General features: G+C 35.4%; 1 protein-coding gene across 1 annotated transcript; it reads right to left on the bottom strand.

Annotated features, from left to right (window-relative positions):
- Positions 1-1,192: 1,192 nt before the first annotated feature.
- LOC110900272 (brefeldin A-inhibited guanine nucleotide-exchange protein 2) lies at positions 1,193-18,304 on the bottom strand. The gene is made up of 11 exons (XM_022147175.2): positions 16,882-18,304; positions 15,620-15,937; positions 14,496-14,850; positions 12,944-13,366; positions 11,875-12,164; positions 10,806-11,079; positions 9,362-9,864; positions 8,099-8,420; positions 5,556-5,928; positions 3,899-4,584; positions 1,193-1,956 (listed from the first exon to the last, which is right to left on the bottom strand). The coding sequence occupies exons 1-11, from the start codon at positions 18,078-18,080 to the stop codon at positions 1,369-1,371; spliced, it is 5,331 nt and encodes a 1,776-aa protein (XP_022002867.1). The 5' UTR covers positions 18,081-18,304; the 3' UTR covers positions 1,193-1,368.
- Between the last annotated feature and the right edge of the window lie 4,128 nt (positions 18,305-22,432).

Raw genomic sequence — 22,432 nt, 5'->3', positions numbered from 1 at the left:
TCTCCTTTTCTTGAAATAAGAATCCAGTCTTGGATCCACCAAGTCCATCAAACTCCCCTTTTTGTTTTAGAGAAACATCCTTAAGAATGGAAGAAATATAATGATAATAAGATTGTGAGTTAACTGAGATTTGTGGGTAGGATAATATAAAACTGTAGTTTCAGTCAAAGCGCTTTTACCCAATCAACAAAACAAAGAGATTCTTCAGTTGGCTGATATTTCATATTACTCTTTCCTGAAACGATTTCCAGTGCAAGAACCCCAAAACTATTAGGCCTGTGTTTAAGTGTTGCAGGGCCTGTTTATTAAGTTTAAATGGTCTGCCTTAGTATAACAGTTTAATAGGCCCAGGTTAATAAACAAACATATTTCAAATCAAACCCATTAGAGGGCGCTGGGCATTGTGCGACTGTGCGGGAAAAGAAGAACATCAGACGCTGTGTTCGCTGTGACGCTATGTGACCAGACCAGGCGATCATAATCATCGACGTAAACGGTTTTGTTTAAGGGCGAAATTGAGGACCAGGATATCATCATCATCATCGGTGCAGCAATTTTTTGGAACATCGAATCAAGGGTTTTGCGAATAGGGCCCAAATTTTTATCTCGCACAGGGCCAATTTTTTTTTTTTTTCGGAGATGGCCCTATTTCCTAATCTATATGAGTTTTGATCATTTTGGTAAGTTACGCGGACATAGCTAACTTTAAACCATGTATACAAAATTTTGAGCCTTTCTACCATATAAATGTCAATTTAAGTCTAGACGTCTAGCACTAAAAATCACAATTTGGGAACTGGAAACAAGTGACATTCTGACTTCTGAGTGTGTTAAAAGTAGCCACAAAATAACAAAGTTTTATATATAACCTTCTAATTTGTTCCATTCAACAAAACTAGATTATTACATTTTTTTCGACAATTTCTGACTTCTGAATGTGTTAAAAGTAGCCACAAAATAACAAAGTTTTATATATAACCTTCTAATTTGTTCCATTCAACAAAACTAGATTATTACATTTTTCCGACAATCATAGGTGTTTAAACAACGAAGAAAGAAACTATCTATAATCTATAAATTAAAAAAAAAAAAAAAAGGTTAACATAACCATATCTTAAAGATAGTTTACATTTCTATCTCACATGATAAGAATGCAGATTCTGCTACATAAATCATATATCAAGATTATATGTAGAAGAATCAACTATGATACAACAAAATCAATCAACGAAAACTATTGATTCTAAATGTATTTGTGCCCAAGAATATAACTACATACGCTATGAGTATATCTTAAACAAATATCGAAGTAAAATAAGGTTAAAAGAATAAAAAAGCAAAACGATAGAAATAAAAAAACACCAGTTTTCAACATAATCGAAACAGAATAGGACCGACTGAAGAGCTAAGCATTTCACTAAGTGCTACCTGGACCTCATACGACCCATGCTCACATCTTATCAAGCTCGAAAACAAAGGGAAAAAACGAGCAAGATTCTTCTCAAACGAAGAATCTCCCAAACTACGTATAGCCTGTAGAGTCGCAACAACAACGGGCCCACGAGAAGCTAATTCTCTCTTTTTCCCGGACCCTAACGGTATCAACCAATGGGGTTGGTTGTTGTTGTTAGAAGACATCGGAACCACATGTGCTATTTCAACATATGACTTCAAGACTTCATGGCAAAGGTCAACGAGGTAAGCTTCAACTTGTTTATCGGTTTCGAGATTGTGCAACAGTGTGAAGCACATTTGGTATGACTCGTTTTCGAGGCGTAATAATGGTGGGTCCTGCATTTGGGTCATGGGCCCCAGATCTTGTAGGTTGGAGCGTAGTGACATGTCAGCGTTTATTTTGTGGGCGTGGTTTGCCATGTCATGCACTGCGTCCAAAAGGATCATTGTGTTGTTTACTGATAGTTGCGGTTTATACATGTTCTGGATCTCTGTAACTGCCTGGTATAATTAAAAAACAGAAGCAAGGAAATAGAGTATTAGAATGAATATAGTACTTACAGAAAAAGTCAATTATGATACAAAGTATATACTCTTTAAATCATAATAATAAGAGTTAATTGCCCGGATGATCCCTGTGGTTTCACGTTTTTTCATGTTTAGTCCCCACATTTCAGAAATTGCAGGTATGCTCCCTATGGTTTGTCATTTTGTTACTTGATAGTTCCTTGACATTTACTCAGGGCACTATCCGAGTAACAAAATGCAAACCATAGGGAGCATACCTGTTATTGCCAAACTAACTGACATCTACTCAGGGGACTATCCGAGTAACAAAATAACAAACCATAGGGAGCATACATGCTATTTTCAAAAGATGGGGACTAAAAGTGAAAAAACGTGAAACCACGGGGACCATCCGGGCAATTAACTCTAATAATAATAATAAAAACAGGATTAAGGGCTGCAGTCTGCAGACATGTCCTAAAACCCTTGCGACCCGTACATTTATGAACGGGCTTGACTTGGGTAAAGTTTCATCTCTATTTTCTAAGAGTAAAATGCCATTTTCGTCCATGAGGTTTGGCCAGTTTTGCGACTTTCGTCCAAAGGTTTGTTTTTTCGCACCTGGATCCAAAGGATTTGAAATCTTGCCATTTTTCATCCGGCTCGTTAAGTCGTTAACTCTATCCATTTTTTTCGGTTAAGTCAGGGGTATTTCCGTCCTTTTTGTTAACTTAAAAGGCAATTCAACTTTTTCACTTTATGTAAGAAAACCGAACACCCCTGAAAAAGACTGAATTGCCCTTTAAGTTAACGAAAAAGACGAAAATACCCCGGACTTAATGGAGAAAATGGATGGAGTTAAGGAGCCGGACGAAAATGGCAAGATTTCAAACCTTTTGGATCCAGATGCGGAAAAACAAACCTTTGGACGACAGTCGCAAAACTGGCAAAACCTCAAAATGGCATTTTACTCATTTTCTAAAGAATCACTAAACTGGTAAAAATAGCTACAAAACAAATGAGTTAAAAGAATTGAAATTCGCCTGAAGTATACAATTAATGCATAAAACCACCTAAATCAATCAATCATTTTACTCAATAAATTATACTGCTATTGAAATAGTATGTTCGACACACTAATTTTCATATAAAAATGATAAATGATAAAATTACTCTTAACATGTATGTAATCGTAAAAATTACAATTAATACATGTGTAATTATAAAATTACATATAAAAAATGATAAAATTACTCTTAACATGTATGTAATCGTAAAAATACACATAATAAATGATAAAATTATCCTAAACATAAAAATATATAAATAAAAAGATTGTTTATTAGGAGTTCTGCGAGTTCTGTAAATACTTATGGTTCTGAAATGATCCTGGCCCTAGTGCATATTATCTATAATCATTGAATAAAGTGTGAAACAAAGTTAATTATTTGTTTATTAAGTGTTTATATAATACTTTTAAAAGTCTTTTATATATATTATTATAGTTAAAGGATATCAAAACGTACTTTTTTCAGTTTTTTTTTTTTAATTCTTGACTTTTTTCTTTTACATTTTTTGCTTTATTTATTTTTAGTCTTTTTCTATCATAAGCATTCGTAAATCGTAAGTCTATGGTTCTTTTTTCGATTTTCTAATTTCCTTTTCTATTTTATTTCTCATTTTTTTAATCGCAAACATATCAATGCAATGATTCCATATAAATTTAGTAGACTATATTTTGGGTTTTTTTTCTTACGCTTCCTATGGCGAGTGTCATTATCATAATGAACTGAACAAATATTTATCGAATTCCCGCAGCAGCGGGCGGGTAACCTCACTAGTTATAAGTAAACAGAATGAAATTGCCAGCTCTATTCAACAGAACAACACAAAGACTATAGGAGCACGAAAAAAGTAAATTAGATCTCATACTTACCTGTATCAATAAAAGTTGAACTGCAGCACGACATTTAACATCAGAAACGGCAGTATACAAACGGGCCCTTCGTCTTTTCCTCAAATCATCATCCTGCATACTAGACTCTGCAGATTCCGAATTACCTCTTTCTGCCGACTCATCATCACGATTTGGAAACATACCATCATTATAAAAAACAAAAGAGAAATCAGGCAATGTTGCGTTAGCTGCTTCCTTTAGAGACGAAACGACTTCAAACCACTTATCATCGGAAAACAACTCTCCAGCATTACTCATCAAACGAACAAACGCAGCAACACCGATACCCGCAAGGCTTTGATGAGGACGTTTAATAAAACTCACTAGTAAAGCCATCACCTTTTTTAACAGTGGATTAACGGTACTGTAAAAGTTAACGAACAGATCCACTACCAACTGGAGTGAAAGTGTGCATGTTTCATAGAGCCAAGAATCTTGATCGAGTTCATCATCACCGTTAAGACCGTGTTCGGAAGGTGAAGTATCACCAGAAGGGTCAATAGCATGTCGAACGTAATCGAAGATTGGAAATAAGACGGATTCGAACACGCGTTCCCATAATGGTAGATTGAAGTGATGACCGTAGTTTCGTAATGTATCGAAGAGTACTTGAAGAGCACGTTGCCTAATATCGGGCCTTGGGTCAAAGCTAAGTTCAGACAGCCCTGAGGAATAAGAATATATCATATAAAGAAAATGAAACGAACTAACACGAACATATAATCGAACACATTTTTTTGTTTATGTTTGTTTATTAAGAAAATGGGCATGTTCATGTTCATTTATGTTCGGTCATTTAAAACCTAAACGAAAAGTTCACGAACATAGACAAACAAACTTAAACGGACGTAATTTAACACACAATAAACAACACAAATAAACATAAATGAACATAATTTACAAAACATAAAGTAACTTTTAATATAAATTAGTGATTAATTACGATAAATTCCATTGGAACCCTTATTTTTATTACTAGAAAACCCAATTATCAATTAGTTATATTTATATAAGTAGTTAGAAAGTTCCTTTTATGTTTAATATTTATATAAATATAGCTACTTGTGTATTTAAATTGAAATAAACATAAATGAACAAACATAAACAAGTGTTTAAACAAGTGTAAATATACGAACATAAATGAACACAAATGAACGAACATAAATGGACGTTCACGAACATAAATGAACAAACAAAACGTGTGTTCATGTTCGTTCGTTAAATTAAACTATGCAGTTAATATCGGTGATATATCGGTTATCGGTCCCCATGTAAAATATCGGCATTAAATATCGGTACCGATATTATCGGCAATATTGACCAATGTTGACCGACATATCACCGATATTTGACCAAAATATCACTGAATTGTGTTAAATGGATGTATATAAATTCTGCATGATATTAAAATTACCGATATCCGTTATTTAACCGCATTAACTGCATAGAAATTAAATGAACAAAAAAAAATTGTGTTTAGGTTTGTTCGTTTATTAAATAAACGGACATAAACGAACTTCCCGCCGAACAAGTTCATGAACAGTTCATGAACATACGGTTCGTTTACAGGCCTACCCAAACCCACCGACCCGAACCCTACACAATTTGACAGCCCTGTATAAATATACTTCCATACCAGCTAATAATGGAAACCAGAAGTATAGATGGTCATCCTTATCTACCAACTCCCCATTCTCATAATTCTTGTTGTTTCCTTGATGTGCGGATTTCACTATCTCGGAACCTTCTTTCTCTTTATTCTTTGAAAAGCCGATACCTCCATCTGCTAGTTTTTCAGCACATAAACGCAAGAATTCGACAGCACTGAGACTAATATCTTGGTTGAATCTACTGTTGGTGAATGCGATCAGACAGTTTACGCAATCTGTAAAAGCTGTGGTCTCTGTCTCGGTAATATACGGGAAATAATCTTGCACAATCTTCTCGATTATTTCAAAAGCAAGGAGTACGATGTTTTTGTGGTCATCGTAAGCTGCTGTTGTAAAGACCTGGTGAATGTTAACACGATTAGAGGTGATATTTAAACTGCAAATAGACGAAAAGACGAGTTTTTGGCCACTTGAACCATAGTACTTGCTTTTTCGAGGCAAAGAAACAACTTTTTTCTTGTGAAAATGCAAATAGAACACTACACTTCACTAGAATGAGCAAAAAGGGACAGTAAGTGTCAAGTACCATAGGTTTTCAAGAGTCGTAAGTTTCAAATGGGAAATATGTGTGTGTGTATATATATAGTGAAAAGTTTAAATACAAATGGCTCTTAATGTGCGACGGTACGCTACCACCAATATAACGTGCGTGATTATGCAAATAACGTGCGTAATTGGGGTTTAACCCAACCCATGCGTAAATATGCATTAACGTGCGTACTTATGTATTATAACGTGTGTAATTATGCAATAACATGCGTAATTATGCAATAACATGCGTAATTATGCAAAGTTAATTACTATTGTGCCACCGCGTTCAATTGAAGGCCTAGATTAGATCAGATGTGCGGTTAAGATGCTCGTATACGCATCGCACGATAAGGTGGTCCTGTACGTTAACCGACATATAGGGTAAGGATCCCGAGAGAACCATAAGTTATTTGAGAACTTGAGAGAACCACTATCAACCAAGTACATTTTTTTAATTTTTTTTCTATTTTTTTATTAAAATTATTGTAAAAAAACAATCTATGTAGATTGGTGATATACATATATGTAGCATGCAAATGTACACATATGTGGATATATATGTAGTTTACGATGTAGTGTATGTAACCTGTCAATCTACATATTTTTTTTTCAAATTTGCTTTTATTTATGTACAGATTAGTAACAAATGAATCAAAGTACAAAAAAAAATATCTAAAAAAATTACTTAGTTGATAATGGTTCTCTCGGTTCGCAAATCTCCCTTAGGTTCTCATTTGATCCTAAGTATATATATGTATGTGTGTGTAGCCATAAAGGAAACATGTAAAAAGGATTAAGTAGGTTGAAAGTCGCTCAAAATGTATTTTTAATGCATAAAACCTCCTAAATTATATTCTCGCATTCATATTTGACACACTAAAAACTTATTAAAAAATAGAATATATAGCAAAAAAGTGTTAAGTACATAAAGGTCAACCCAGCCAGTTTCCATTATAAAATGCAACACATTTTAACCCACCCAATCAGACCTTTTTGTTACCTCTGTTTTGTTTTTCAGTTACACTTTGATAAAATGTCCAAAATCTCTCATTCTTTGCAAGTTATGTGTTTCTTTTAACCCACCCGACTATTTAACCTTTTTCATTAATAGAAAAATGATGTGTACTTCTTGCTGTACACATCCTTGGATGCTACCAAGTGTAAATGAGGGTGTTTGTGTGTATGTAAGAAAGAACAATGGTCAGGTTGCAACGAAAAGACAATGGTTCCAAAAGAAGAGTAAAGTACACTGATGGTCCCTGTGGTTGACCAAAATTTTGGATTTGGTCCCTAGCTTTTTGAAAGTACAAGGATGGTCCCCTATGGTTTGCACTTTGTAACGCATTTAGTTCCCAACTCTTGTCAAATGTACATGGATGGTCCCTATGGTTTGCACTTAGTAACACATTTAGTCCCTAACTTGGACCTGCTGAAACCTATAGATTTGTTAGTTGGGGACTAAATGCGTTACAAAGTGCAAACCACAGGGACCATCCGTGTATGTTTGAAAAGCTAGGGAGCAAATCCAAAATTTGGTTAACCACAGGGACCATCCGTATACTTTACTCAAAAGAATACTACCAACAGATATACATATTTATTTTGGCAATTTTTAACTAATGGATTGTAATGGTTATTTTCAACAAACCACAAGACGAAAAAACGTAATTAACTCTTTATTTATATATATTTTAATTTTGATAATAGGGGCATTATGGTCGTTTCAAATAAACTAACAGAATAACTAGATGGGGTTAGCGAGGGTGGACTGTAATTGTTACAAAAATGAAAGTTGCTTTGGCAATTTTTAAACTAATGGACTGTAAATCTGTAATGGTTATTTTCAACAAACCACAGGGACGAAAAACGTAATTAACTCAACAACAAATCGTAGGCATAGTCTCAATTAAGAAATAATGACCATAAATATAAATAATCGGAAATAACACATGTGAAGAAAGAAAGATGTTGGAAGTACCATAAACATGCTTTTCCATCCCGACTTGACATTATTAACACGCGATAGAACCATTTGAGAGACACATCTGATTATTAATTCTCTGATTTCCACCGCGCTACTTTTCCGCATGGCGATCACAAAAGGTTTCATAAACTCGTTCTGGAAGTTATAATTAGCCAACTCTTCCCTCTCCAAAAATTTCATAGACAGTTGGCGTAAAGAATCCATTGCAAATATAGCAATTGACAGGTTTTCAGAACAGCCTATGGTCACAAAAAAATCAGAGAGTACGTTCCAGATACTTGTCCAAACAAGCCGGATACGGTTCATGTTATAATGCCTGAATAAGGAATAAACAAGAGATAAACTACGATTAAACTTAAACCCTCCGAGAAAGGACACCTATTAAAGTGACAATTTTGAAAGATTTACTTGTTAATGGGTAGACTTGGGTTGTATTTTCATCTCAAAACAGTTCAAATAAAAAAAAACTTATATCAGGGGAACGTGTCAAACAGGTTGAAAGTTGTCCAAAGCAGGGATGGGATTAGTATAGTACACGTGCCCGTACTAGTACCGAATTTGAACAAAACTGGGTACCAAATACCGAACCGAATATATTGGTACGGTACGGGTATTTATGTACGGTACCCGCTTTGGTGCCACTTTGTTTTTATTTTTATTTTATGAGCACTCGTACAGGTACTAGAAAGGTAAAATCGGCACTAGTACCAATACAAAACAAGTCCAAACATATAAAATTGGTATGGGTACCAAATAGGTCAAATCAATACAAGTACCATAATAGGAAATAAAACATTGTATAACTAACAAATTTAAAGTTTTAGATAAAATTCGGTACCAGTACCCTTTTTAGTTGTACCGATACCGAAAGCGCACAGAATACCGAAATCAATAAAACCGGACCGGGTACCGGTACATGTACAGAATACCTAAAATCAGTACGGGTACAGGTATGGGTATTTGGGAAAAAAAGCTCATCCCTAGTCCATGGTCTATTATTAATGCATACAACCTCATAATTTTTTTTATAATCAAATATCTAAACGGGTAGTAATAAATTGTTTTTGTCAAAAAACAAAGAGGAAAGAGTTTATAAGACAACCTAACCCGACATGGCCTATTCCCGTCGGTACGAAAACATGACGTGTTTTAATATGTTACCCAATTCACCTAACCCGCCCATCATGCAACACTACACTTTATTGAACGGTAACTGCAATATACTAAAGAAGCAAGAACAAAAAGCCAGAATCATACGCAATTTCGACTATTTTCGTTAGGCTGAAAACACGTGGATCAGATGCAGATCGTAACTCCCCCATGGAAACCTTACAAAGCGCCTTCACAAAGTCAACTATCGCCTCACTGTTAAGATTCTGACTTTTTGCATATATACGATTCATATCACCAACTTGCTCCAGCATATTTAAGTTTGAGACCAAATTGTGTGCCTGTTCTGACGTAATGATACCCGCAGAAGCATTGCCACCAATGTCAGGACTATCATATGAACCTCTTCGCATTGCTGCAGCTGCCTGTTGAATTCTCCCAGCCCTTTTTTTCTTGAGAACGGGAAGTATGTTTGACTTAGACTGTTTTGACTTTCCGGATTCGTTCTGATTAACGGCAAAGAAAGTAGCATCTGGTGGAGCTCCGTCCCTTAATAGATGCAGATTCTCGAACCTAGAAACGCATGTGAGGATATGCTCCCATGCCTCCTGTAAGTAATCACCATCTTCATCTGCAATTGTAACTATCATCTGTGAAACAAAATCGGCATTGGTAAGAGTAACTATTTAGAATGACGAAGGGGAGAAACCATTATATATATATGATTTTGAATTTGTTTTATAGTAAGTAAAGTACATAACACTCTGCTTTGTTAATGAGTAATTAATAAGAGGGGGTGTCGAGTTAACAAAAATAGCTACCATACATCTTACGAAATAAAATGAGGTAATCAGAAATGATGTGGATTTTGACACAAACTTAACATTGGGATATTCAATTTACACCCTTCATTCTAGGGGTGGGCATACGAAACCGATAACTGAAAAAAAAAAACCGAAACCGACTTAACTGATTGGTTACGGTTATGATATGGCCAAAACCGAATCATTCAGCTACGGTTATGGTTTGCCCTTCTTCCATAACTGAAATAACCGAAACCGATAGTTATATAATTATGTATTTTTCTTTTTCATGTGTTTTTCTAGTATATCCATGTATTTGAAACATATTTTCATGTATTTCATGTATATCCCTGTATTTGAAGCATATTTTCATGTATTTTTCATGTGTTTACATGTATTTGTATGCTTGGAAAAGGTTCAAAACACTTGACTGACTATGTTAAGTTTATAATTTTGCACAAGTTTTATTTTTGGTAATTAACCGAGCGTAACCAAAACCAAACCGACATATTACCCGAATTAACCGAACCAACTTAACCGATCGATTTCGGATATGGTTTTTCCTAAAACCACACTTCGGTTATCGGTTTCAGTTATATGTAAAAACCGACCCGAACGGACATTTGCACACCCCTACTTCATTCTCTAATATGTAATTCCGTTTGGTTTTAAGTGTCAACCCTACTGCTTCACAAACTCAATAGATACACTAAATCTCCTAATTTGTGAGAACGTTTATCCTACTTCTCAGATGACAACTATCTATGGTGAGTTTGGGCTGTACGAACCTTGATCGCATCAATGTTTTTCTGTTTTATATCGGCTGGTGAATGAAGGGAAGTAAACTTTGCTAATGAAGTGACATAAGCATCCCGATGAGTCTTCATGGACATCGCTGATGTAACATGAATTGCATGACGAAAGCCTTCCAAACATTGTGCAATAATGATGACATCATCGCTTTGGTCGAGAGGAACACTAAAGGCAGCAAGCATAGGAGCCCAGCATGCCTCTATCATAAATCTAAGTATAAACACATCTGTAGCAGGATAATAAACCGACCTACAAATTGTCAACCACGCGTTAATAACATTCAAGTATTTAGCTATGACCACTTTCCCAAAATAAGCATGCAACAAGCACATTATCCAGATAAAACGTCAACAATAGTATAGGATAAATTGCATTTTACGTCCTTTGAGTAAAATTGCAGGATTTGTCTTTAACTAACAAAAATACACTAGATATCCTTTATGTTACAGTTTTTCATCATGTGGTGTCCTTTTGCCCTAACTCGGTTAACTTTTTATGCTAACTCTTAACTTGTGCCACTCAAATGAGGGTATAATGGTCATTATCACTTAAAATATATCTTCCTCTTGAAGTTTCATGGTTTTTTTTTTTGTTTAAAGGTAAATTGCATTTCATGTCCTTTAAGTTTGAGTAAAATTGCAGGATTTGTCCTTTAACTAACAAAATTACACTGGATGTCCTTTATGTTACAGTTTTTCATCATGTCGTGTCGTCCTTTTGCCCTAACTCAGTTAACTTTTTTAACTTTTTATGCTAACTCCTAACATGTGCCACTCACATGAGGGTATAATGATCATTTTCACTTAAATAATATATCTTCCTCTTGAAGTTTCACGGGTAATTTAGTTATTGAGTGGCACATGTTAAGAGTTAACATTAACTGGGTTAGGGCAAAAGAACACCGCATGATGAGACAATGTAACATAAAGGACATCCGGTGTAATTTCGTTAGTTAAAGGACAGAGCTTGCAATTTTGCTCAAACGTAAAGGACGTAAATGCAATTTACCCTAAAAGTAAATGTGAACCAAGTGCTTAGGCTTACTCGGATTTCCGTGCTTTCTCTTGAAATTGTTCTTGCATATGCCGCATAAGATCTTCACTCGTATGATTTTCCTCATCTCTCTTGCGCACCACAATATTCAATATACTATCCAGGCCCAAAATCTTGTTTGAATTATTAACTGACTGCTTTTGTTGAACAGCCAAATCATCTTCTTTCATTTTAATCTCGTTTTTTGATATCCGTCCAAACAATGATCTCAAATACTCCTCTGGTAAATCTTTTCCATCATCTATACCACGATTGTTTCTTATAAAATCATCGGCTGACATCTGTAAAAATGACAAGAAATGGGAATTAGCTATTCTTTTAGGTAGGGCTGTAAACAAACTGAACGAACACGACCAAGGCCTTGTTCGTGTTAGTCATGAACGGTTCACGAACGCTTACAGCACATGATTTCTTGTTCGTGTTCGTTCATAAAGGAAATGAAACATGTTCATGAACACTTACCGAACATAAACAAATGCAAACGAACACAAACAAATGTTCACAAACATAAATGAACACACACATTATATATTCATTTTAAAATAAACTCTGCATTTTTCATCAGTAAGATTACGAAGAATCCACCAAAAATAAATAAGTATTTAATTTAACATTAATATCCGAACATAGTTGACATAATTATCATAAACATAATTACCACAAAAATTAAGAAGTTTGTCAAACTGTAACACAATTTGAAATTGAAATGGTCAACTGAAGGATGTTATCGGAGGCGTATGGTATAACTATGGTTTCCGATTTTTTTTAAAACTAAAACTAATAAAATAAAAATATAACATACAAAAACATTTAAACGAGCAAACATAAATGAACACATTACCGAACGTTCACGAACAGAAACGAACGAACGCAGCCTTTGTTCATGTTTTTTGGTTTAACTTATCGAACGGAATTTCTCATTCGTGTTTGTTCATTTATTAAACGAACGAACTTCCCACCGAACAGTTCACGAACTGTTTGCTGAACGTTCGGTTCGTTTACAACCCTACAGTTTTAGGTACATTTTTGGTTAGAAGAATATAATTTGCACTAATATTACCTTATTCTTCACCATGGGATTATGAGCATCCGTATTTAACATTATAACAGAATAAGCAAGAACATAAGCCGTATCAGCACTGATGAACGCCTTTGGATTGCATTTGCAATAACGTTCAGCGAATTTTTCCATAATTCGATCAATCTTTTGTGCCTCGCCAGGCAACCTAAAGCCCCTTAGAAATGTTCTGATTGCCTCATCAAACTCCATATCTTGAAAGTCAAAGGAATCCACATACGCGTGCATTACTTTAAGTGATAAATCTTCACGTTCCCCCAGATAATCACCAATCATAGTTTTGTTCAAACCAGAAACGTTTTTTAAGAACTCAGCTATCTCTTCTGGTGAACTTCCCACTTTCTTCACATTGATCAAGAATTCAATGCCCTTTTTAGGTTTGCGGTTAAACAGTGATATACCTTCCTGCCATTAAGTTTACATTAGATCACTACAGTTCAAAGATGAAACCACTTAAGGGCTCTCAGCAGAATACATTTACCTAAAGATGGCAAGATGGGCGAGATTGGTAATGGGTCAAAACGGGTTTGGGTTAAAATTGGCCATTCTTTAGTAGGGGTTGTAATTAGCCTGAGTCAAGTTGGTTGTTTTAGTGTTTTTTTTTCAAAAAGAGTAAAATGCCATTTTCGTCCCTGAGGTTTGACCAGTTTTGCAACTTTCGTCCAAAGGTTTGTTCTTCCGCATCTGGATCCAAAAGGTTTGAAATCTTGCCATTTTCGTCTAGTTTGTTAACTCCGTCCATTTTGATCCGTTAAGTCAAGGGTATTTTTGTCTTTTTTGTTAGCTTAGGGAATTCGGTCTTTTTCACTTTATGTACAAGCATTTAGCATAATGTACAAGTGTTCAAAAGACCGAATTTCCCTTTAAGTTAACAAAAAAGACAAAAATACCCCTGACTTAACATAGAAAAATGGATGGAGCTAACGAGCAGGATGAAAATGGCAAGATTTCAAACCTTTTGGATCTAGATGCAGAAAAACGAACCTTTGGACGAAGGCCAAACCTCTGGGACGAAAATGGCATTTTACTCTTTCAAAAATAATTAATGAGTTCACGAGGATCACAAAAAAATTACGATAACAATCTGAATCTTTTAAAAGGAAAAGATTTAGGAGGTTATATGCATAAAAAAATACAATTTTGGCAACTTTCACCTGTATGACCAATTCGACCCTTTTGAGATGCAACACAATCCATATTGACTTAGAGGTGTACAAACCGTATTTTTTTTAAACTGAACTTGTTTTTTAACTGAACCGGTTTTTTGTTTTTAAAACGGTTTCCAATGATCAAACCCCAAACCGATAACAACTGGTTCGAACCGGGTTTAAAACCGGTTTAGGAGGTCTGGTTTTAAAACCAGTTTCGAAGATCGAGAATAGGAACTGGTCTACAAAACGCCGGTTTGGATCGGGTTGAAAGCACAAACTGTTTTTTCTTTTCAAATCTGTCCGGGTTTTTTTCGTTTTGCCGGTTTCTGTGCCCACGATAGTGACTGATTAAAAACATGAATTGTATAGCTGCCTCTATTTACCTGGAGTTCAAGTTTGTAAGCACGGCGTTGCTCGATCGTTAAGGCATCTGAAATTTCAGTTGAAGCATCAGAATGAGAATCTGATCCATCAATAGGTTGTTCTTGTTCAGTTGCAACCCCATTTTCCAAGGGTGGATTTGTAATTTCAGAACTATACTCAACCACTTCAGAAACCTTTGCAGAATGAGGATCGGGAATACGCAATTGTTTGTTCATCCAATCACCCATTGACTTTAAAATAGCCACTAAGCATTTCATAGCTTCAAGCTTCATGGTTGCTTCCTGAGGCGGTAAGAGTGTTGTCGCAACGCCAGGTGGCACACCTTGAGCGGTTTTCAGAAGACCATTTACCATTCTGTGCAAGAGTTTAAAACATATAAATTTCGGCACAGGCAAATATTGTACTTACAAATTATTAGGACACCAAAAAAGTAATTGCACAAAGCTAGTCCTATAAACGAACCGAATGTTCATGAACTGTTCGTGAACTTGTTTGGCAGGAAGTTCATTTATGTTTGTTTATTTACTAAATGAACGAACATGAACACATTTTTTTGTTTATTAATGTTCATGAACGTCCGTTTATGTTCGTTTATTTACATTCGTTTATGTTCGTTTCAGTTTTATAATACATAAGAATTTATATTTATATAAATATTAAACATCAAAGGAACTTTCTACTACTTATATAAATATAATTAATTGGTAATTGGGCTTTCTAGTAATAAAAATGGGGTTTCCAATGGAGTTTATCGTAATTAATCACTAATTTATATAAAAAATTACTTTATGCTTATGCTTAGTAAATTATGTTCATTAATATTTGTTCAATTATATTCATTTATTTTGTTTATTGTTTGTTAAATAATGTCCGTTTAAGTTTGTTTGATTATGTTTGTTTAAGTTTGTGAACTATTCGTTTAGGTTTTAAACAAACGAATATAACGAACACTAACATCACCATTTTTTCAACAAACGAACATGAACAAAAAAATGTGTTCGATTATATGTTAGTGTTCGATTAAAGTTAAATGAACAAACACGAACAGGCCTTTGTTCGTGTTCGTTCGGTTCATTCACAGGCCTACACAAAGCTAGCTAAAAAAGTACTAGAAAGAATATACCTCTCGAATATATTAGATGAATTAACATCACAATCATAGTTGATGAATATATCTACCAAGATCTGTGAATCAACACAAAGCTTTGCAAGAAACCGCATTACGATCATTTTCTGCTGAAAATTAGGTTGAGCAACATTCTCTAAAACTCTGAGAATAATCATGGGAAAAAAGACTCCAATCTCTGCCTTTAATCCAGCTCTAAATCTTGACACAAGGCTAATGAAAATCGAGCAAGAGAGCTGAAAGATAATCATAAGGGTTGATGCACTGTTCTTCAATAGAGACAGGCATAAGTACTGTCTAATGGCACCCAAAAATCTGTTCAAAAAAATAATAATAAGAAAATAAAAGTAATATGATCCAACAGACCAATCCTTAAGGAACCGCTTATACAGTTATGCGTCTACTTAATCCCACTTATATATCAGGCGCTAGAAAGTAACTTAACCATCAGGCTCTGCTTAACAATTTCGAAAACACTGAGCAGAGTGAACACAGAGCGATCCCTCAGATTTATATACATGCATTCATACAATTACAATCTGCAGGCAAGTCAAAATGAACTTGCATTTAACTAAAAGAAAAGTAACACGTTTAAGAAGAAACGCACTTCGGTGATAAGGGTTTATTGTTTGATCATGAGCATGCCTCTTAACATACTCAGACCTAAGCATTAAGCAGTGCATTAAATCTTAAGAACATTTCATCATATAATCGAAGGCACTAGTAGGACTTCAAAAAAACTACTTTTAATCATATGATACCCTAAGCAGTTAATGCGGTAAAAAATCAGATATCGGTCAAGGCCCGAAATTTGAGATATCGGTAATCGCGGTGGGATATCGGTAATTTTAATATCATGCTGAATTTATATATATAACAATTTAACACTAACAATTCAGTATACTCTCCTACCTTTAACAAATTAACCTTTTACAACTTACAAAACACTAACCATTGTAGCAAGTAGGAACTGATTTAGACTTAAAACACTAACAATTAACAATTAAGACTTTAAACACTAATTGCAGCAATTAGAAGAAAGATGAATGCTAGAACTAAGAAAAAAGGTACTGATATTGAGAAAATCGGAGACATATCAGTCCAATATCGGTCAATATCGCTGATATTTATCGGTACCGATATTCTGACCGATATCTCACCAAGGGACCGATAACCGATGTTTCGCGATATTAACTGCATAGAATTGATACCATCCCAATTTTAACATCTAAAATGACAATTAATGATAGGTGAGGTACCTTTCACTGGTTCGAAAAATAGGCCCTGCATTCTCCAACAATATCTTGAGCAACTCCAAGGCAAGAAGCTTCCCCCGCATTAACAACGGGTCCACCAATGCTTCTTTTGGTGGGGTCTTCATAGACAGCTTACAAAGAGCTCTAAACACTAAAAAAGCATCCCGTCTCAGTTTATTCCCGATCTGAACCTCTTCATCATCATCTCTCTCTCCATCTCCATCTACCAACTCTCCTTTCCGCCCCTCCAACGCCGTCTTATACATACTAATCTCCCAATACTTCGCGTCCAACATATCCTTATCATTCGAATCCAACATATCAGTAGGATTCGTTGACTCCGGATTCAATGTTTTCGTCTCAAACGCCCCATCATGCACTCCACCAACACCCGCACTAGACCCAATCGGAGACCCTGGATTCATAACCCCATCCACTCCCTGCATAACCTTACTAATAAACCCTTGAACAAACGCAGCCATCGCCCCATCACCATCCTCTCCTTTCTCCACCGGCTCCATCAACTCCGCCACAACAATCGGCTGCACACGCTCCGTCGACGAATCCGCCTCCATCCTCCTAAACACAATCACAAGCATCTGAATCAACGACGCCTTAGCCGTCGTCTGATTCACCACATTCTGACTATCTAAATAAATATCATAACTAGTCCTCACAATCTGCAACAAACTATCACCAACTATCCTCAACGACATCGACGTCACCGCCGATAATATCGTCTTCAAAACTAACAACTCCACTCCCTCGTCACTCAGCTCTCGACACTTACACACCGAATCAATCAACTTAGCCAACAGTTTCTCATCCTCTCCACCGGACGGATCCGATTCGCCACGTAAGCATCCATGAGCTATCAATTTCTGTATACAATCTAACGCAGGTTCGGCAATTTTAACAGTTTCTGAAACACACGCATTAATCAACGGCGATAACACAAATTCCGATTCCGCTAGGGTTAGCTCGTTCGTACCGGAATCATATAACACGCCGGAAACCGGAGATTGAGACGACGGAGAGTTAGGAGAGAGGTTGTTTACCGGTGCGGTGAGGCGTGATACTACCGATTTACACTGATTCACGAGCTTTGAGTGTTTCCGCCACGAACCGTTTTTGATGATTTTTTCTAACGCAGGGACTATGAGAGTGTTGAGTAGACGGGATTCGGCTTCCGAAGAAGCCATCTCCCCGGTTTTTATGAACAGATCTGGTGGCGATACGGTGGTTTAGTGGTGGTTTACGGTGGTAATTCCGTCGGAGTCGGTTTGGATCGTGTATATGAGTTGTTACGTGTTTTTAGTTTTTGTGAAAATGGAATCTGGAGAAAATTGGTTAAAGAGGGGAAATGACGATTTTGTCCTTAGATCTGAGTTGGGGAGTTGACTGCATCGGGCGGCGGTTGAGTAACGAAGTTAGATAAAGTTAACGGAGCGTGGGTTTGTTGTGTGATTTGGTGTTATTGCAGTGCGGGATTGGATTATAAATATGTGAGTAATGGGGAGATCACGTATATAACGGTTTTATGAGTATTCAATTGTTTATTTTATTAATTTTTTTGAACGGCCAATGAATCCTCCATATAGGTTACTTGTGAAATTCATAACATCGGGATATACTCGCCTCTGAAACGGAGAAAACCCTCACCTAGAGCCAAAGCCTGTGAACACTCGTCCAAAGGAACGACAGTGCGGTGAGATAAAACTCGCTCAGTGTAAGTATCGAACTAGCGATCTCCACGTATTCGTGTAGTCTCTTATCATCACCAGGTGTCACAGAAAATAATGGGAATGACAGAAATCAAATCTGAGTGTCTTACAATACCAAGTATCTCACTTAACATTTCACCACCACTTCATTGGCTATTTTATTTGATTTTTAAGACTAAGATATGGTGGGTGGTAGATCAAGTAAAAGGGGTGAAAACTTACAATGGTTTATATGGAAAACAAGAATTGCGAGAGTATTCAAGAAGAAGAAATTCTTTATGCCAAGGATCATAAAAATCCATATATTCGAGTGTTTAATCCCACGTCTTGGAATAATTTGTTGGAAAAAATGTCAGTAAAACTGTTTTTTTTTTTACTAATTTTGGACATAGATAAATATATTTATGTATGGGTTGTATAGATATTCGTTTGTGGATTTGTGCTCTACGATGTGATAGGATCATAATGAACCAAACTATGTCTAAAAATTAGCTAATATAAATGAGATATTGATGCTCGAAGTTGTAAGGCTAAAACAACTAAAAATGAGAACATTGACTGAGGTTTGTCAACTTGTGTAAGGCCTCAAAATCGGACACCCTACAGTTGAATCACATCACAGTGTATTGTCTAAAAAAAATATGGTTCTCTTGAAAACATGCAGCTGAAATTCAATTTAAATAGTATTAACTATTTTAAAATAAAAAATTTATCCATAAATTAAAGAAAATGTGAATGCCTTCCTTCTAGCTTACGAGTAGTTCCATTAGTTAGCCAAGAGTGACATCGACCCGAACAACATACCTATGAACAATCTAACATACATGCAAAAGTCAGCTACACTGAGTGAGTTCTAACAATTTAAATTAAAGCATTAAATACACGTCGTAAACACTTTATTTTAAAAACCAAAACTATAAAATCATCAACATTGTATTAAATTATGTTAACATCAATCTAAGGTTCAACGATTCCAGCCCATCACCCAAAACGATCCACAACTCCACCCATAACTTAAATCGGATAATCATACAAGTAATTCTTTCCAATGTGGATCAAATTACCTAAATGAAGTTATATAACGTTAACGGACCATGGGTTCGTTGTGTAATTTGGTGCTATTGTAGTGTGAGATTTGATTAAAAAGGAGTATGTGATTAATGGGGAGATCACGTGTATAACAATTTTGATAGTGTTCAATTATTCGTTTTTTGTAGGGGTGGATCGGCTAAAGTGGGTAAAAAACTATTTCATTCAGTTATTTTTACGTTACTATGGTTTATATGGAAAGTAAGAAATGTGAGAGTTTTCAAAGAGAACTTCTTTGTCGCAATGATCTTCAAAATCCATATATTTGAGTGTATTAATCGCACATCTTCAATGGAATCAATTTGGTGGTAAAATTTGTGTTGTTCTTGGTAGTGTTTTGAAAATCGGATCGGGAACCGGGGTTGGGCAAGCTGATTCATATGGTTTAGAATCTTTTTTAGTGTGGTCGGCCGGCCGGTCAGACCGGGAACCGGGGGGTGAATTTTGTCATTATAACTTGAATTTTTATTTTTATTGCCAAGGTAGTTTTTTTTTCTAATTATCTAACATGCTTATTTATGTACGTTTTCAGTTGTTCTATGTTTTGACGTACGTATCGATATAAATTCGCGTTTCGACGTAAAACAATATAAATTCACGTTTCGACATAATTGTTTTTTCGGAAACAAGTATGGTCAAATATAATAAGTTTTCATGCTTATTTTGTGTAGAAGGAGAACTTGGTATATGTTTTGACGTAAGCTGTGTTCAAAAACGAGTTAGGTCAAATATAATATGTTTTCATTCGACGGTCTAAATTCGAGTTATTGTACGTTTTGACGCCGCTAAGTTTTAATGCAAACGTAAGGGTGGTGTAGCGGTTAGGTGGAACCCTCACTAAACGAACCATTAGGGGTTCGATTCCATTTCTTTGTAACTGCGATACTTATAGAGGCAATATTGAGTTAGATCGAATACATCGAAACACACGTGTGCATATGGTTAACGCATCACATAACATGCCACCCCCTATAAACAACTAAAACATCGCCGCCGCAACACGCGGCAATCTAGTTCAGTATGATAAATAAAAAGTTTATAACTTAGGTGTGAATATCTCGTTGGTAAAAAAAATTGATATGCGCATATTTTCGATTTATTAGCCCTAAAAGTCAATTAGACGCAACTCCTAAAAGTCGATTAGATACATGGGCGAAGCTTTTAAGGGGCGGGAGGGGGCGCCTGACCCCCCGAACATTTCGCTCAGTAGTGTTCGTAGTTTTCGTATAGAAATTTTTGAGTATATACGTTTTTAACCCCCCGGTTTTATAGAAATTTTTAGGTTCGGTGACTTCCGCACCCCGGTCGAAAATCTCAAGGTTCGCCACTGAATAGATGCAATCATATATGAAAAGGGAAAATCAACAAAGTAAACATTGACCAGTCCCATTTGTCAAAATAAACATTAATCGCGGTCAATGTTTACTTCGGTGATTTTCCCTACGGAAAAACTATTTCCAATCGTATGATACAGTACTCCTCTAATCAGGCAAATGGAGACGGAGTGTCTTCCTGAGTTTCAAAAGTTGGGCTTACTACAGTTATTAAAGCGAATAAGAAACCAGCAGTTGAGTCCTTGGGTAGTTGGGTTGGTTACTTGTTGGGCCATAAGAGTAAGAAGACCGCATAGTGGCCCTGTGTTAATGGGCCAGGAAGAAAAAGGCAAACCGCAAACATACTCTATGTTTACATTTAACTAATTTCTTTGATCATCATATTATTTGTTTTATAAATATTTCTTTCATATATTATTCTTAGTATTTGTATCTTTAATAATACACGTAATGAAATAGTTAAATAATTTTTATCTATTATAAAACTAGTAATGTCTAACGGGCTGTTTGGCAAGTGCTGAACCAGTAAGAGTTCTGAACCATTAAGTGCTGAACCAGTAAGATGTCTGAACCATTAAAAGCATGTATAATGTTTAACCGTTCAGAGGCAAATGTCTGACCAATTTAGATTAGAGGTCTTAGCCATTCAAACTTTGTATAAATATTAACCATTCAGAGGCAAATGCCTGAACCATTCAGACATCTGCTCGTGAAACAAACAGTCTGAACCATTAAGTATTGAACCAGTAAAAGGTCTGAACTATTAAAAATCTCATTAAGAGGTAAACAAACAGCCCGTAAATAAACCTATATTTATATAAAATAAGTTAGCCTTATAATATATGGATTACACGGGTTGCTATTAAAATCTATACTATATAATAAAAGAAACTTGTTTTGGAACACTTGTCATTCTCTCATTTAATTGATTAAAATTATTAATACTACTACTACTACTACTACTACTACTAATAATAATAATAATAATAATAATAATAATAATAATAATAATAATAATAATAATAATAATAATAATAATAATAATTAATCTAAATTAATTCAAATTATAAAGGATCAATTTTGATCGATCCTGAAGTTATGATCCATTGAATCATTATCCACAAAATTGGTGGTGCACCCAAACTGTCAGGTGGGTAGTTTGATATTATAACTCACCTATTAACTAACTTAATTACTAAATACTCCAATAACCAATGGTATATAGTATAATAATGATAATAACTAATATTAATAAGTGTAGATTAATTAATGATAAGAACAGAAAAAAACTATATAATAAAAAAACATATGTGGTATACGTATCATTTATTGGAGCTAGGGGACCGCTAAAATGAGAACCATCTCGAGTTGTAAGAACCGTGAGAACTACACCGTACGGTATCCGTA

This window comes from Helianthus annuus, chromosome 13 (assembly GCF_002127325.2).
Source record: "Helianthus annuus cultivar XRQ/B chromosome 13, HanXRQr2.0-SUNRISE, whole genome shotgun sequence".
Lineage (NCBI taxonomy): Eukaryota > Viridiplantae > Streptophyta > Magnoliopsida > Asterales > Asteraceae > Helianthus > Helianthus annuus.
This window is presented reverse-complemented; position numbering and strand designations above follow the sequence as displayed.